Source organism: Lissotriton helveticus, chromosome 10 (genome assembly GCF_964261635.1).
Source record: "Lissotriton helveticus chromosome 10, aLisHel1.1, whole genome shotgun sequence".
Lineage (NCBI taxonomy): Eukaryota > Metazoa > Chordata > Amphibia > Caudata > Salamandridae > Lissotriton > Lissotriton helveticus.
The window spans coordinates 3,650,696-3,669,036 of NC_136071.1; the positions used below are offsets into that span (position 1 = coordinate 3,650,696).

General features: G+C 51.5%; 1 protein-coding gene across 4 annotated transcripts in view; it reads left to right on the forward strand.

Annotated features, from left to right (window-relative positions):
- The window catches only part of IQSEC2 (IQ motif and Sec7 domain ArfGEF 2), a 359,223-nt gene extending 346,673 nt beyond the window's left edge, over nt 1–12,550 (forward strand). For 3 of the 4 annotated variants that reach the window (XM_078664507.1, XM_078664509.1, XM_078664508.1), the window contains one exon: nt 10,128–12,550. In XM_078664507.1, coding sequence (XP_078520633.1) covers nt 10,128–11,216 — 1,089 coding nt within the window. In that variant the 3' untranslated portion in view covers nt 11,217–12,550. The remainder of the gene's footprint in view (nt 1–10,127) is intronic. The other variant, XM_078664510.1, reaches the window with a different exon arrangement.
- Nucleotides 12,551–18,341: the final 5,791 nt, after the last annotated feature.

The following is an 18,341-nucleotide window of genomic DNA, read 5'->3' on the forward strand; positions in this document are numbered from 1 at the left end:
GAGGTGGACTGCGTAGGAACACCCACAGCAGCACTCATGACACGCCCTTTGACGAAAGAGGGCCGTATCTACAAGGCGGTGTAAAGCCACCAAAGTGTCTTTGCGTGGCCTTGTAAATATGGAACAGCGCCACCAGAGTCTCAAAAAGAGTGACGCTCCGGTGGCTCTAGGGGCTTGTAAACATGTCCCAAGGAGTTGTTCCTCATTCGGAGACCGGTCACTCCCTTGTTGAAGAAACTGTGTCACTCGTCACCTTAATGACATATCAGTGAAGTTCAGAGCCGGGCGCGGTGTCGACACAGCCTCCTTCAGGAGAGCCTCCACCTCCTTGATGCAGCAGGACACGCCTCCTTCAGGAGAGCCTCCACCTCCTTGATGCAGCAGGACACGCCTCCTTCAGGAGAGCCTCCACCTCCTTGATGGCAGCAGGACACGCCTCCTTCAGGAGAGCCTCCACCTCCTTGATGCAGCAGGACACGCCTCCTTCAGGAGAGCCTCCACCTCCTTGATGCAGCAGGACACGCCTCCTTCAGGAGAGCCTCCACCTCCTTGATGCAGCAGGACACGCCTCCTTCAGGAGAGCCTCCACCTCCTTGATGCAGCAGGACACGCCTCCTTCAGGAGAGCCTCCACCTCCTTGATGCAGCAGGACACGCCTCCTTCAGGAGAGCCTCCACCTCCTTGATGGCAGCAGGACACGCCTCCTTCAGGAGAGCCTCCACCTCCTTGATGCAGCAGGACACGCCTCCTTCAGGAGAGCCTCCACCTCCTTGATGCAGCAGGACACGCCTCCTTCAGGAGAGCCTCCACCTCCTTGATGCAGCAGGACACGCCTCCTTCAGGAGAGCCTCCACCTCCTTGATGCAGCAGGACACGCCTCCTTCAGGAGAGCCTCCACCTCCTTGATGCAGCAGGACAGCCTCCTTCAGGAGAGCCTCCACCTCCTTGATGGCAGCAGGACACGCCTCCTTCAGGAGAGCCTCCACCTCCTTGATGGCAGCAGGACACGCCTCCTTCAGGAGAGCCTCCACCTCCTTGATGCAGCAGGACACGCCTCCTTCAGGAGAGCCTCCACCTCCTTGATGCAGCAGGACAGCCTCCTTCAGGAGAGCCTCCACCTCCTTGATGGCAGCAGGACACGCCTCCTTCAGGAGAGCCTCCACCTCCTTGATGCAGCAGGACACGCCTCCTTCAGGAGAGCCTCCACCTCCTTGATGCAGCAGGACAGCCTCCTTCAGGAGAGCCTCCACCTCCTTGATGGCGGCAGGACACGCCTCCTTCAGGAGAGCCTCCACCTCCTTGATGCAGCAGGACACGCCTCCTTCAGGAGAGCCTCCACCTCCTTGATGCAGCAGGACACGCCTCCTTCAGGAGAGCCTCCACCTCCTTGATGCAGCAGGACACGCCTCCTTCAGGAGAGCCTCCACCTCCTTGATGCAGCAGGACACGCCTCCTTCAGGAGAGCCTCCACCTCCTTGATGCAGCAGGACAGCCTCCTTCAGGAGAGCCTCCACCTCCTTGATGGCAGCAGGACACGCCTCCTTCAGGAGAGCCTCCACCTCCTTGATGCAGCAGGACACGCCTCCTTCAGGAGAGCCTCCACCTCCTTGATGCAGCAGGACAGCCTCCTTCAGGAGAGCCTCCACCTCCTTGATGGCGGCAGGACAGCCTCCTTCAGGAGAGCCTCCACCTCCTTGATGGCAGCAGGACACGCCTCCTTAGCCCTCTCGACCTCCCTCGCTGCCACCGTCAGGACCTTCGACGATGCTTGTCTGGGGTCTGTACTGGATCAACGCGTTGGTGTCCAGAGTTCGGCCTCAAATGGAGTGAACCCCACATATCGAGCTGCTCCCACGTAGAGGAGCTTAAAAAGTAAAAATCATTCACCACTGAAGCCACCAACTTTCAAAGCTTCCCAAGCTCCGTCTTTCTCAGGCGCGGCCTCACCTTTGGGGACTCACTACTAGCAGAGTTAAGAGTAAAATCCTTCCTAAAGCCTCTGCAAGTACCTGAAAACTCAAGTATCTGGACTCAACCTTTCGTACTTCCATGGCGGCGAGGGAGAAGTATTCCCTCTGACGCCGCGCCACCTGGATGCAGTGACATCTTGACGCAGTGACATCTTGACGCAGTGAGATCTTGACGCAGTGAGATCTTGACGCAGAGAGATCTTGACGCAGTGAGATCTTGACGCAGTGACATCTTGACGCAGTGAGATCTTGACGCCGTGACATCTTGACGCAGTGAGATCTTGACGCCGTGACATCTTGACGCAGTGAGATCTTGACGCCGTGACATCTTGACGCAGTGAGATCTTGACGCCGTGACATCTTGACGCAGAGAGATCTTGACGCCGTGACATCTTGACGCAGAGAGATCTTGACGCAGTGACATCTTGACGCAGAGAGATCTTGATGCAGTGAGATCTTGACGCAGAGAGATCTTGACGCCGTGACATCTTGACGCAGTGACATCTTGACGCCGTGACATCTTGACGCAGAGAGATCTTGACGCCGTGACATCTTGACGCAGTGAGATCTTGACGCCGTGACATCTTGACGCAGAGAGATCTTGACGCAGTGACATCTTGACGCAGTGAGATCTTGACGCAGTGAGATCTTGACGCAGTGAGATCTTGACGCAGTGACATCTTGACGCAGTGACATCTTGACGCAGTGACATCTTGACGCAGTGAGATCTTGACGCAGTGAGATCTTGATGCAGTGAGATCTTGACGCAGTGACATCTTGACGCAGAGAGATCTTGATGCAGTGAGATCTTGACGCAGTGAGATCTTGACGCAGTGACATCTTGACGCCGTGACATCTTGACGCAGAGAGATCTTGACGCAGTGACATCTTGACGCAGTGAGATCTTGACGCAGTGAAATCTTGACGCAGTGACATCTTGACGCAGTGAGATCTTGACGTAGTGACATCTTGACGCAGTGACATCTTGACGCAGTGAGATCTTGACGCAGTGAGATCTTGACGCAGTGAGATCTTGACGCAGTGACATCTTGACGCAGAGAGATCTTGACGCAGTGAGATCTTGACGCAGTGACATCTTGACGCAGTGAGATCTTGACGCAGTGACATCTTGACGCAGTGAGATCTTGACGCAGTGACATCTTGACGCAGTGAGATCTTGACGCAGAGAGATCTTGACGCAGTGAGATCTTGACGCAGTGACATCTTGACGCAGTGAGATCTTGACGCAGTGACATCTTGACGCAGTGACATCTTGACGCAGAGAGATCTTGACGCAGTGAGATCTTGACGCAGTGACATCTTGACGCAGTGAGATCTTGACGCAGTGACATCTTGACGCAGTGACATCTTGACGCAGTGACATCTTGACGCAGTGAGATCTTGACGCAGTGAGATCTTGATGCAGTGAGATCTTGACGCAGTGACATCTTGACGCAGAGAGATCTTGATGCAGTGAGATCTTGACGCAGTGACATCTTGACGCAGTGAGATCTTGACGCAGTGACATCTTGACGCAGTGAGATCTTGACGCAGTGAGATCTTGACGCAGTGACATCTTGACGCAGTGAGATCTTGACGCAGAGAGATCTTGACGCAGTGACCTCTTGACGCAGTGACATCTTGACGCAGAGAGATCTTGACGCAGTGACCTCTTGACGCAGTGAGATCTTGACGCAGTGAGATCTTGACGCAGTGAGATCTTGACGCAGTGACATCTTGACGCAGAGAGATCTTGACGCAGTGAGATCTTGACGCAGTGACCTTTTGACGCAGAGAGATCTTGACGCAGAGACATCTTGACGCAGTGAGATCTTGACGCAGTGAGATCTTGACGCAGTGACCTCTTGACGCAGTGACATCTTGACGCAGTGACATCGTGACGCAGTGAGATCTTGACGCAGTGACCTCTTGACGCAGTGAGATCTTGACGCAGTGACCTCTTGACGCAGTGACATCTTGACGCAGTTCAAAAAATGGGGTTGCTGCACTGTTCCATAAGGAAAAGGAGGTAGGGAAATAGTTAGCTGGCGTGACCAAGAAGGGGAATTAAATGATACCCTGGGGCATCCATTATGTTGGATGTATTTGCCTCACACACCCCGAGGAGTGTCATGCTTCATCATCGGCGGTTGCTCCTCGTCGGGGAGGCGGTGCAATCCCCGACGGGCACACCTCAGAGAGGGGCTCTTTGGCGGAGATCTTTTTCCAACTGCCTTTTGGTGAAGTGGGGGTATGTGGGCAGGGTAGTGTATTCCTATGATAAGGCGGCTAAAATGTAACAAGGGGTACCGGAATGGACTTTATTCTGGGGGTCCCCTGGCTACAGTTAAAAGGTGAAGCTAGTTGCCTAGGTGTCAGCCTATTATGTTGTGTGACCCCTAGTAGAAACTAGCTGTGCATGTGGTCAACATGTTTCTCGCTAATGGTATATTAACCGCGATTCTTCAGGACCAAAGTGAAGACAACAACATGCTAGTATCATACGTGTTGTATTGTTACCTTTAGTGGATCCTCCTATGCCTATAGAAAGGATAAGGAAACAGTAGTTAAACAAAAAAGTAGGTCACAATATTGCCAGGAAGAAAATCTACTAACATGCTGGTGGTATTGAACGTTATTTTACACATCCACCGCATGCCAAGTGTATTGAGCGTGCAAAGTCAAAGTGAAGTGCACACACAATAACTAGAACTGTGAAAAGGACCGTGGATAGTGAGGGTGATAGTTTAAAACAACAATGTAAAAATACAGTGTTAAGGATGCAGTGTTAAAAAATGCAGCAGTCTTAATATCAATGCCTGCCTGTAGAATGTCAGGTATTAGGCAGGTCTTATGTGTAACACCACTTGGTAACTTAGTAGGCATAGTAGCACTCTCCCTGTGATCTACATAAAACATTTAAACAGGCATGGGTAAAAAACTCGCATATGTAGAAGCTCCTACTCACCTAGTGATCATATATTAGAGGCCACATGAGTGTTCGGCAGGGCTGAACTGCAGAGCTAAGCCCTCGAGGTATGGCTAGAGAAGGGGTAGGAGAAAACGCGGTAATGAAAAGCGAGTCCCTGTCTTAAATGTGGGTGGACTGAATGAGGCCAGAAAAACCTGTAATGGCGCTGATCGCTCACCATTTGTCAAGCGCTAAAAGCACTCACCTGGAGTCTTCTGCGTCCGGGCGTTGTGACCTACCCATCCCCGCCGAGCTCGAGTAGATGTTTGAGCTCGGCGGCGCGGGTCATTTCAACAACGCCGGGCGTCCAGCGTGACGCGTTGGGTAGCCGCCCCCTGTCCAAGGTCACGTGTGCAGAGCCGAGTGCGTGGCGGCCATCTTAAGCTGGTGTAAACACTGCAGAGCAGCTGTTGCCCTGGCTTACCGCCCCATGTAAAAAGCGGTGAAAAGAGCGTGGATTACCTCAGTTAATTGGACGTTTGCATAATGTTTGAAACCAAAGGGTTAGACGAATAGGCGATAAATAGATTAGATAGTTATGAGGTACACGTAGTTGTGAACAAAGCTAGTGTCTAATTGCGGGTGGCGGCCATGATGTAAGGGGTCCCTTTGGGTGCCTGTATTGCAAGGTACAGGTTAATTGTGATTGGTAATGTCGCCCACAGGTCGCCATGGTGTCAACAACTAAACTCTCTGTGTCACAGCATGTCAGTAGTAAACGGTAATGACGCCCACAGGTCGCCAAGGTGTCAAGGACTAACCTCTCAGTGTCACAACATGTCAGTAGCAAACGGTAATGCCACCCACAGGTCGCCATGGTGTCAAGGACTGACCTCACTGTGTCACAACATATCAGTGGTAATCCCAGGTCAGTCCGTGTAGTGGGGCCTAGGTCTCCTTATGTTGGGGGCCCATGTAAGTGAGTGCCCTAGGGTCAGTGGAGGTACCTGCAGGTAAGAGAGTGACCCGGAAGTGGTGAAAGGTCAATGTCACTGTCAACTCTCGTTGCTAGGGAATGTATCCGGTCACTGTGTCTCATGAGTAGATATTAAGAATGTGGGAATCTATAATGAATGCCAGGGGATGTCTTCATTGAGCCCCTGTTGGTCCGATGACAACCGATGCACCCATCTCTGTTCTTTATTGAAGAGCACTTTAGTAGGGCAGTTGGGACTGGACTCCAGAACTACCCACTTCATGGAATTCTCATCATGGTTTGCTTCCACATAATGTTTGCACATTTTGGTGTGGGTCTTTCTGCAGCGGAAATTGCTGCGATGTTCTGTGATTCGAGTCTTGATAGGGCGGGTTGTCATCCCTATGTACTGCAGGTTGCACGGGCATATTAACAAGTATATGCAGTGAGATGTATTACAATTTGTGTGTTGCCTGAGCTCCCATTTGAAGGTTTCGGAGAGTAGTATAGTTTTGAGAGTCAGGGTGTATCTACAGACCCCACACATGCCACATGGGTAGTGGCCCACCACAGGGGGTAAGTGCCATAAAGTTAGTTGGGTTGCTTTCCTCGTTGGTTTAGGTCTGGTGCTAATCAAGATATCTTTTAGGTTTTGTGACCTCTTGAAAGCAAATCTGGGTTCCTCTAAGGTCATGTCACCTGTGTTGAGTACGCCCCAATGATGTTTAATCGTGTTCCTGATTTTATTGGACAGGGAGGTAAAGGTAGTCACACAGGTGATCGGTTGGTTTTCAACAGGGGCTCTCTCCTGTCGTTCCAGCAGGGCTTCTCGATTATTATTTCTGGCACGTTTCCTTGCCTTGAGAACATCACCCTTGGGGTAACCCCTGTCGAGGAGGTTCCTCGAAAGAAGAGCAGATTCCTTCTTGTAATCAGCCACAGCGCTACAATTGCGCCTAATTCGTAAGAATTGGCCAAAGGGCAGATTGGTACGTAGGGCTCTGGGGTGGTGACTCGTATAGTGCAGGAGGCTGTTACGATCTGTAGGTTTATCGGTACATGGTGGTCTTTATGGAACCTGCTTCCAATCTGATCGTTAGGTCAAGGAAAGCGATTTCCTGGGGTGAGGATGTCATGGTGAAGTGTAGGTGAGGGTTAAGTGTGTTGACCCAAACCAAGAAATCTTCATGTGAGGTCGGTGGACCGCTCCATAGGATAAGGATGTCATCTATGAAGCGTTTTCACATCCTGATGTTATCGCGGAAGGGATTAGACTCATGATGTATATGAGTATCTTCAGATCTTGACGCAGAGAGATCTTGACGCAGTGACCTCTTGACGCAGTGACATCTTGACGCAGAGAGATCTTGACGCAGTGACCTCTTGACGCAGTGAGATCTTGACGCAGTGACATCTTGACGCAGTGAGATCTTGACGCAGTGACATCTTGACGCAGTGACATCTTGACGCAGAGAGATCTTGACGCAGTGACATCTTGACGTAGTGAGATCTTGACGCAGTGAGATCTTGATGCAGTGAGATCTTGATGCAGTGACATCTTGACGCAGTGAGATCTTGACGCAGTGACATCTTGACGCAGTAGCACCTGGATGCAGCTGCACCTTGTTGTAATGGTATTGGGGGGAGAGATGGTGCACCACCAAACACTGAGGGCTTGTGTGTCCAAAAGTCTCTTGTGGGATATAGGGTAGCATAACAGGTCGTGCTGTAGCATGAACTAAAAACAGATCCCACGGTATACCAGAATGTGGAGTACCTGGAGGCCAGAAGAACTGAGAGCTGGAAAAGCTGAGCCGTTCGCCCATCTCAACAGCCTTCATATGAAGATGACCCACTCATGACTGCTGTCGCCATGCGGATCGTTCTTTGCCAATGCGCTAGAAAATTAAGAACCTCCACTGCGATCTTCGAAGAGGGATGATCCGATTTCAAGCACCAACTGGACCAGAATCCAGAGGCTGTACTGTAGCTCGTAGTCATACTTGGTTCCAGTGACTAATAAGCTTCTCTGGCTAGCTTTGCCCTGGCATTATGTGAGTCTCCAACCAGTCTTGTGGGAGTGACACTGCAGGGTTTACGGTCACCCTTTCCAGGGATCCCACATGAGGAATGGCCTCACCTCAGGATGAGACGCTGCCTCAGATGTACGGACCCTTATAAATCTGGGACTGCGTCAAAAAGCTATGGGTGTTGTGTGGAAGCACGCACAGCAACACCCATGAAACACCCCGTTTACACAGAGCACTACGGGAAAGAAGGCCGTATTTACAAGGCTGTGTAAAGCCTCCATAACCTTAATGACCTCAATCACTCGAAGCCATCCAAGTCAAGAGGTTGGGACCGCCGCTGTGCCCAGTCCATTACAGGCTTGATGGTCCTAATGGTGTCAGCATGTCCCAAAAACCTGTTCCCTTCCGGGGATCTTGGCCATCTTGCATCCTCGATCTTGGGAGAATGATGTCCTCTGGGACGGCAGCGAGACTCGCGCCCTCCCATCTTGTTTCCCAAAAGCCGCTCAGGCTGGTCCCAGGGCTCACCTACAACGTTTCATGGTCCATGCTAAGATCTCAACTCCCTTCAGACCACCCTTTCCACTTACCTGCGAGTCACTCTTACGACAGGCACATTGGCAGCCAGACTCTGCCCATGCAAACCATCAGGCCTCTCTGCTGTTACCAAAGGATATCTGTCCGTACGTATGTGTAAAGAGAGCCACACGCCATGCACCCAGCTCGCTTACGGGTGACCCGGTCACTGCATCCATCCACTCTCTACCCCTTGTTTCTCAAAGGGTTTCTGTCTTTGGAATTGAATTTTACAAAAAAAAGTAAGGCTTTTTTTAATATAGTATGAAAAGTGCTGAGAAGATTCCATCAACCGGTTGAAAGTATGTTACTAGGTTCAGATATGATCGAGACGCTATCGATGGAGAAGTGCGACTAGAGGTGAGTAGCTCTTTCTTGTTGATGGTTTCTGCAGGGCTCGTCTCACTCTTCAGCTGCCCCAAAAACTGTGGAAAGACACAAGGATCCCCATTCACAATGGAATGTGGGGGTGTTGCTGGGGTGCTCCACAGCTGCTCAGCCTCTCTGCGAGTGGCTCACCCCTCTTCAATCCGCGAAGGAGTCTGCGAATCCCCATCCTTCCTCCTGAGCAAACCACGGAGTGGATTCTAATCACCGTTCCTGGTGAGGGATTTTCATTCCTCTTCCTCGAGAAGAGCCCAGACCCTCGCCGCCTTCAGTCCATGGACAGCTGCCCTAGCCGCCCCGCCCATTTGATCTTTTGTGGAGAAGTGTGGCTCAATGGTTAGAGCGGCAGACCCTGATGCAGAGGTCTGGCCCGGACCAGGGTTCAATTCCCACCTCAGCGGGTCTTGGGCTCAATTTCCCCGGACCTGATAATTCTCGCCTCGGTGCCTATTCTAATCATGGGTCCCACTCTGTGACTCTGGGCAATAGCTTGCTTAATCGCCACAATGGCCCCAACAGCGCTGGGATGCCTGGCTTCACCTTGGGGGTGCCCAGGAGTGGGCACTTCACATGGAAAGCCAGGAAGGGTTCCACAGCGGTATGCGTGCAGCGCCTTGAGACCCCTTCGGGGATGATTTGTGCGCTATATAAGCACTACATTTAATTTTTTTTTTATCTATGGCGCGGAGTCCACGACCTCGACTCCCTTCTATCTAGTGATAAGTGCTCATGTCGCCCACCCTCTTCACCCCATGGGGCGATGCCCAAGTGGCCCCTCCCCTTGAATCTACTGGCAGATGCCCAAGTCAACCACCCTCTTGGATCCACGGTGATGTGCCCCACCCTCCTATCGCTTATTATCAAGGTGCCCAAGACCACCATCGCTTTCACGCTGTGCAGATATTTCCAGATAACTCATCCCTTCGATCCGAGGACAGGTGAAGAGCGGGCTATCCTTCATGACTGATCCGTGGAGGATTCTCTGAGCCTTCCCTTCCCTTTCCTTCTCCAGCATCCAGAATCAATCGAAGGAGTCAGTGTCTGCCATTCCAGCAGCATGGGGGTTTGCATGTCCGCTCCGCTACGGATGCAGAGTCAGGTGCCTTGGGCAGGAACGACGAACGATAGACCTGATAGTCCAGAGTTTAAACTGTGGGCGTTGTAGGATGTGTGTCCAGTAGACGCAGCACGGGTAACATGTGGGGCTCAGTGACCCTCATCTGGATTGCATCGTTTTAAGCCGAGGTCTAATGCTTTTCTCTCTGTCTTCCCTGCAGGGTTCTATTATTAGCAGCCCGCACCCCCATCAGAGGATGCCGCCTCCACCGTCGATGCCACCCCCACCCATGGAGGAGTTCAAAGCACAGAGGCCTCCTTCCAACTCCTCCTCCTCCTTTCTGGGGTCTCTCTTTGGGAGCAGGCGTGGCAAAGGTCCGTTTCAGAACCTTCCCGGCTCCATGCACAACCCTCACAGCAACATCCACAACCCCCACATGGCTGCGCACAACCCCCACCCTTCCATGGCCATGGCCGACCAACATTCTAAAATCCAGGCGCTGCATGCCCAGTACTGCCACAACCAGCCTGGCATGGCTCAGGCGCCTCCCCCGTACCACCAGCAGATGCCACCGACCATGACACAGCCACCTCCACCTCAACAGCCACCGCCACCACCACCTCAGCAACGCTACCATGTGCAGACGGGCCCTCAGCACTTCACGCTACAGCGGCAGAAGAGGCCTCCGCATATCACACTGCCCAACTCGCCACATCCGCAGTATGTGATGCACGGGCGGCACCCAGGGAACACGCCACTGTCGCCACCATCGCTGTACAGCCCCGTGCCTCAGCACCCCATGACCCACACTTACCCCCAGCACATGCACCAAGGCCCTCAGCACTCTATGCAGAAGCAGCCCCCGAAGCACTTTGTGTTCACCCACCACCCGCAAATGATGGGGCAGTCCCACCATGCACTGCAGCACAGCCAGCGCCAGGCAGTGGGCCCGTACCCCATGCACCAGCATCCTATGCAGCATTCCCAGCACGGTGCAGGGCACCCGCAATCCCCCCTCTCGCCCCAGTCCCCGATCCCGCCCCACCCCTCCTACCCACCACTACCACCGCCTTCCCCTCACGCTCCACACACCCCACACACACCGCACACCCCGCACACTCCGCACACACCACACACTCCTCACACACCACACACACCGCACACACCACTCACTCCACACACTCCTCTCTCACCGCACTCCCCGCTGGGCCCAACATCGCCCATCCCGCTGCACGGGCATCACCCAGGACAGCCTGGCCAGCCTTCCTCCAAGCCCAAGCCAGTGAACAGAATCAGCACCGTGGTCTGAGCTGCTGGGACTTGACACCATATTGGAAAAAAGAAGATTGTCCTGCTGGAGCCTTCAGCATTTCCAGGAGAAGAGGCACCCCCTCAAGTCACTTGCCCAGTCGGGGGTGAGTCCCTGCCTCCTGACCTGTCCGGCCCCTTCAGGACACAGTATCAGACGCTCTTTCGCCCGTCCACTCCGTCCTGCTGTTTCTTGGCGATGGCATTGTGCTTCCCTTCCACAAAGCTGCCAGGTAGCCGTCAGCTCTGGACGTTTCACCGGGAGTCTTGGGCATTCTCCCGTACGACAGCGGAGATAGACCTCTGGGTGCATAGCTCAGGTGCTTGGCTTGCTTGTTTTCTGACTGGGCACATTTGTGTCTGTTTTTGTAATGCAGAAAAGGCATCCTCAATTCTCTGCTGCTAAGGGGTGCCAGAGGACAGTCTGTGCAGGGCTGCAGTCAGTAGCAAAATCCTGGCAAACCTCGTATGCAGCGAGAGCAGACCATGGAAGGAGCACACGCAGTCATGGTGCCAGATTTGGAAAGCTCGTGAAGTGATGTGATGCGTCTGGTGCCATGGGCCCACGCTGCGTGCTCTCTTTGGGATCCTGAAGCCCACAGTCCATCAGGCTCTCACACGGAGGGTGTGGTGGGGATGGTAGTTGTTCATCCTGCTGCTATGAATGTATTGTCTTAACCCCAGCGTTGTGTGCCATGTTAAGATGTGTGGTACGAGAGCGGGAGGGGATCGTGCTTCCGCTGCTCCGTGGGTAGGAAATGGTTGGCTGTACATAGAATTTCCAGGGTGGTAGGAATTTGTCTATGGCAAGTAAGACCGATCTCAACTTTTAGTCTCAGGTTAATGCGGTGCCTGAGGTCTCTGCTCCCATGCGATAATGAATCAAGAATCTTCACATGAGACCTTTAAGGGATATCCTTCTGGAGAGCACAAGCAGCTGACCCCATGTAGGACAGTACCCTAGGAAAGCATCATATATCAGGCACAGCCCTAGGAAAGCATCATACGTCAGGAATAGCCGTAGGAAACCATAAGATGTCAGGCAAAGCCCTAGGAAACCATCATAGGTCAGGCATAGCCCTAGGAAAGTATCATACGTCAGGCAAAGCTCTAGGAAAGCATCATACGTCAGGCAAAGCTCTAGGAAAGCATCATACGTCAGGCAAAGCTCTAGGAAATAATCACACGTCAGGCACAGCTCTAGGAAAGCATCATAGGTCAGGCATAGACCTAGGAAATCATCATAGGTCAGGCATACACCTAGGAAATCATCATAGGTCAGGCATAGACCTAGGAAATCATCATACATCAGGCATAGACCTAGGAAATCATCATAGGTCAGGCATAGACCTAGGAAATCATCATAGGTCAGGCATAGACCTAGGAAATCATCATAGGTCAGGCATAGACCTAGGAAAAGGTTCATACGTCAGGCATAGACCTAGGAAATCATCATAGGTCAGGCATAGACCTAGGAAATCATCATACATCAGGCATAGACCTAGGAAATCATCATAGGTCAGGCATAGACCTAGGAAATCATCATAGGTCAGGCATAGACCTAGGAAATCATCATACATCAGGCATAGACCTAGGAAATCATCATAGGTCAGGCATAGACCTAGGAAATCATCATAGGTCAGGCATAGACCTAGGAAATCATCATACATCAGGCACAGACCTAGGAAATCATCATACATCAGGCATAGACCTAGGAAATCATCATAGGTCAGGCATAGACCTAGGAAATCATCATAGGTCAGGCATAGACCTAGGAAATCATCATAGGTCAGGCATAGACCTAGGAAAAGGTTCATACGTCAGGCATAGACCTAGGAAATCATCATAGGTCAGGCATAGACCTAGGAAATCATCATACATCAGGCATAGACCTAGGAAATCATCATAGGTCAGGCATAGACCTAGGAAATCATCATAGGTCAGGCATAGACCTAGGAAATCATCATACATCAGGCACAGACCTAGGAAATCATCATACGTCAGGCATAGACCTAGGAAATCATCATACATCAGGCACAGACCTAGGAAAAGGTTCATACGTCAGGCATAGACCTAGGAAATCATCATACATCAGGCACAGACCTAGGAAAAGGTTCATACGTCAGGCATAGCTCTGGGAAATCATCATACGTCAGGCACAGCTCTAGGAAAGCATCATACGTCAGGCACAGTGCGAGATGTCCCCCCTTCCCCCCCCCCGGAGAGCCTGGGAGGATCCCCGTAGGATTCGACAGTGGTAGCTCTTGAAGGCCCTTCTGTTGGATGGAGCTTGTGGAATCCCAATATTGAACATGGGCCACAAAATCTTGTGTGGAGTGTTCCCTCGGACCCCGTCTGTGGGAGAAGAAGGCTTTAGACACTGATGCAGGCCAGGCCGAGCAAATAAAAGGGTGAGAGGGAATGGGATAGGGAACGTCACTCTTACAGACCTGAATAGGAAATATCTCTTGGAGACGCTGCAGAGGACAGTGGCTGCGGTAGGATATATCAATAAGAAACGATGTGTAGGATACTGTCTCTGAAGACCTGGTGAACCTGCCCTGATTACTTCCCTCTTAGATCTGGGGTAGGGTATTGTCATTGAGACCATGCACAGGAGACTGCCCCAATAGGCCCTATATAGGATATTGCCATGGGAGAACCTCCGATGAATCATATTGCCCAAGAAGACCCAATGTAAGATGTTGCAGTGAGAGACCCAACGTGGTATTTCTTTAGTAGACATGTGTAGGCGATGGCTGTCATAGACCGGATGTAGGAGATTGCCAAGGGAATCCCTTCGTAGATAATTTTTCAGGTAGGCCCGGTACAGAGCATTGCCCTGGGAGACCCTCTCGACTACAAGCCTTTCCAGAATTAGTAACATCTCTTTGCAGATATCTTTTCTATGTTGTTCTGAAATAAATCTTTCAACCAAATTAGCTTTCACTCCTTGCTTCAAAGAAGATCCCGAACTCCCTTAGCACCTTCCCTTTAAAAATGAAAAAAGCAGGGTTCAGAGGCATGTTGATGGGAAACCTTCTAGCAAAAGGTTTGTAGACGTGTCGTTTTAGCCAGGCTGCTCCAATATTGCACTAGAGGGACGGTTGGCTCTGTTCCTCTGTTTGATGGACGTCAAGAAATGCTGAAAGGAGAACATGTCACCCAAACGCTGAGGTTATTGAATCCCATCCCAGCTCTCCTAGACTCCATCCCACCTCCATGTCCCCATGGATATCTCTCACATCATCACCTGCCACCAGGGATCACCTCCTGGAGACCAGGCCAACCATTGTAGGTTGCCTCTACTGCCGACCCTGGCCCTCCTTTCGGCTCCTCTCTTCCCTGCCTCCACCCTCCCTATAGACCTCCCTGCAGCGTTTGTCTCCTCGTCACTATAAATGCCTGCTGTTGGTGCTGTGTTTACTGAGTAGCTAGGTTTATGGGGTGTATTTTTCCAACATAAATACAGGCAAAGCCCAGGTCTTAATCATCAACTCTAGATTCATTAGCCTTTCCTGAGTCAGAAAATGTGTTGAAGATCCCACGACGAAGGCGTAGGATCGACACGTATCTATCTGCCCCTTCCGCATCATAGGATGTTTGTTTTTATTCACATATATCTAACAGCATAGCCAGCCAAAGCCCCAATCCAGTGATAGGGAAACCCGTAGAAGACGGGAACGGTGCACAGTAAAGTGAAAAGGTTATCGAGAGACATGCTCACCGGGGTCTGCTGAGAAGGCTGGCAGACTGGCATGTCTGCTCTTGGGTGAGGTTCCAGACAGTGGCACTTGGCAGAGGTGCGCAGGGAGCTCCAGCTGGCGGCTTTTCCAATCATAAACCTTGGAATGTTTCCAGGTAACAGCAGCACTGCTGCTGAGTCATCACCTGGGTCCCGGGGGCTGCTAGGAGGCTGGTGGCCTCATGCATGGGACTGTGTGAAGTGAACTTTGTGTTGGAGAGAGAGGATAAGAGACCGCGATGAAAGGTAAAGCATCTGGTTCATATAGAAATTTGATAAACTGTTTTTATGTTCTTTTGATGAGACCCTTTGATGACCAGGACTCGCGTCATTTCTTAGTATCATTAGCTTCATAGCTTCCTAAATCGTAGAAAACCTTGTTTCAGTCTAGCCTTCTCCACCCCTCCCTGCCTCCTGGCCCCGTTTCCTACTGGTGAGGAAGTTTGCTTAGCTTCCCTGTAGCGCTGGGTATGTTCCGCAGAAGTTGGTAAGGACAGTGGTGCCTAAATACTCTCAGACATACAGAAGTGAAGCGATGATCAGGTGTTGTTTCAGTGGTGAATGTAGGCTCAGAGATGATCATGTGATGTGTGTTGTGATGGTGACAGTGGGAGCCTTATAAACGAGAAAGTGTGCATGTGTGTATTGATGCAACGTTTCCGATGACTGTGGGACCAACTATTCTTCTGTGGCTCTGAAACTGCACAGCCCGCCTTGGGATTTGGCCAGATGTGCATGACAGGATGAGGGAGACCCTGAGTGGATAAGAGAACATTTCAGGTGCCCCGTGATCCTTTATCGATCATTGTGGACGTTTGTCTTTAGCAATTTCATTTTGTTTACAAGAGAAAAGCCCTGTGCAGAGGGAGATTACTTGTTCACTGATGGATATTTCCCGTATTGCGTTCTTTGCATTTCTCCGTCATTCGATGACAATCGCTGGTCCATGACCAGAAGGTGTCTACAGCTAGGCAATCCTAGGTCGTTCAGGATATCCGCGACTCCTGAGTTACTTCAGCCGTCCAAGTCAGAAGGCACTGTTGTAGCATCGGCTTCCCAGGAGCCCGGGAGATACGTTAGTGTGTTTGTGTGGAGTACATTGAGTCCAGTTCTTGATGAGGCCAGGAGTACCGAGTGACCCTCGCTGAGAGAGCTCTCGGGAACTGATTGCCCCAGATGAGGAGGCCAGTCCTTGCAAGCCTCTCCAGGGCAGCTGAGAGGGAGGACCTGCAAGGAGGTTCTAGAGGCTCAGAGGACATGGCAGCATTTAAAGTGTGGCTTGAAAGGGTCGCGAAGGTCCCTCTGTATGCCCGGGGGACCTAGCACGAATCGCTCACGCGCACCTCACCCCAGGGTTCCTATTGTCCTCACTCTTTTTGCTGAGTTATTGTCTTATTGGAAATGTGCAGCAGCGGGAGGAGCAGGTAGATGCGGGATAGCACAGGCATGTATCTCCTCCAAGGGCTAGTCCTTTAACGTCAGTCTTCCAGAAGTTGCCGGCTCGTCTAGATGTTTCGTTGGCTGTGGCCTGAAGACCTCTTGGCCCATGAAAGATAGTTTGTCAGTGTCTGTAGCGTGCACAGTGGCTGCTTCGTTCCTTCTAGCGGTGAAGAGCAGAAGAACGTCTATGGATAATACAGACTCGTGCGCTCTACCCGGCAGGGTGATACATTGGGATCTGCGGAGGCCGTCTTCTACACTTTCACAGGAACGTTCTTGCATTTTATCTGAGTCCATAATACCCTGCTTTGTCACCCCGTAGCTTCTGTGGATAAGGCGTATCCTGTACTGGTATCAGGGTCAACAATACAGGCCATCCAGAAGTGGAGGCAATACCCACTTTGGGCTCCCTTTTCATTGGACAATGATTCTACTATCAAATACACCTTAGACAACTAGACCTCCAGTCCCAGCTGAGACCCCGGGAGCTGCATGAACATGGCTTCAAGCCTTCTCTGGCCACAGCCGAGCTCGAGATGCAGCCGCCTGATGAACTGTGAGCCCTTTGCTCGTCGGGCTTTGGACGGCGAGTCAAAGAATCTTAAGGGTGGCATGGCGTAGTTAAGACTGGGTTGGTCTACACAAGTTGCACCACTGCATTTTGTGCACTCCATTATGGAGTGAAAGCTTGTTGAACTGACTGATGAGTCTTGCTTTTCTGCTTGAAAAACACAAAGTCCTTTTGGAGCATTAAATAACAGTTTGAGGCTTGTGTGGCTGTAGCTACACATGCTATGCATACTCCTGGCATCTAGCGTGGGGCTATGATGTATACTGGTCGTTTTTCTTAGAAGAATTCTTCTCAAGTTATGAGGTACGGTGACTCCATCTATTGCTGGTAATGCACATGGGTTCCATTGTTAGATTGTCTTCTTTCCGCCATCGGGTTCAGGGTGTGTGACCGAGCTCCGGATCTATGCTGTTACGGAAATCTCTCAAGGCCTTCTTTGTTCCTCTCCCTTATGCCGGTATTGTTTGCTATCGCTGTCCCCTTTCTCGCATCCAGTCGACGTATGTTGCTTCGTCCGGGTTGGGGATTGGAACACCTTCGACAATCCCGTTGGGACCTTGCCCTTCAGGGCCTCCCCTTTCGCTTTTCCTACGGCAAGTATGTCTCACTTGTGATGTAACGGATACCGTTCAGATGCTGTCCTCGGTATCATGCCAAATTTCCCAGGGCCGATCTCTACCAGGTCTGCCGTGTCTGCCTCTCTCACAAGCACGACAAGGCTTTCTCCAATGCCTGCTGCATCTTCAGCTCAAGGAAAACTCAATACCATTGGGCTAAACGTATCAAAATTTCGCAACGAGGACACCCCAGACCTCTATGACACTGAGGACATCAAGTGTGAGCGCTATCCGGAACCATCAACTCCTGTGGAGGAGGCTTCCTTGCTTGAAGTCATCTCTGGTTCCAACATGAGATCGAAGACTTGCCGCCCGCCTATAAGGTTGTGAGTATGAACCCTCCTTTCCTGACCCCTCGACACCGCTCGCACTCCAAGCGCCCCTGCCCAGGGCCAGGCTTCCATCCTCGAAGTCCAACAACTGGCTTCCGGTCCACCACTGCCACCCCCAGGGTGGACAAGAAATATAAGGCTACCCCCTCTGACCCGGTCTACATCAAGGGTCAACTCCCTCCCGACTCACTTGTACGTTGCACTGCATTGTAAACAAGCCAATGCACAGGGCACGATCGATGCATCCCCGCTGGCTAAGCAAACAGATGATTTGATGCAGCTGTCAGAACACTCCCACGTGGACCATCTACAGAAAGTCATTCTGCTGCTGCAGCGAGGCGACTTCATGACTGCCCTCGATCTCAGAGACGCCTACTTTCACATCCCAATTCATCTAGAGCACCTTCGCTACCTCTAGTTT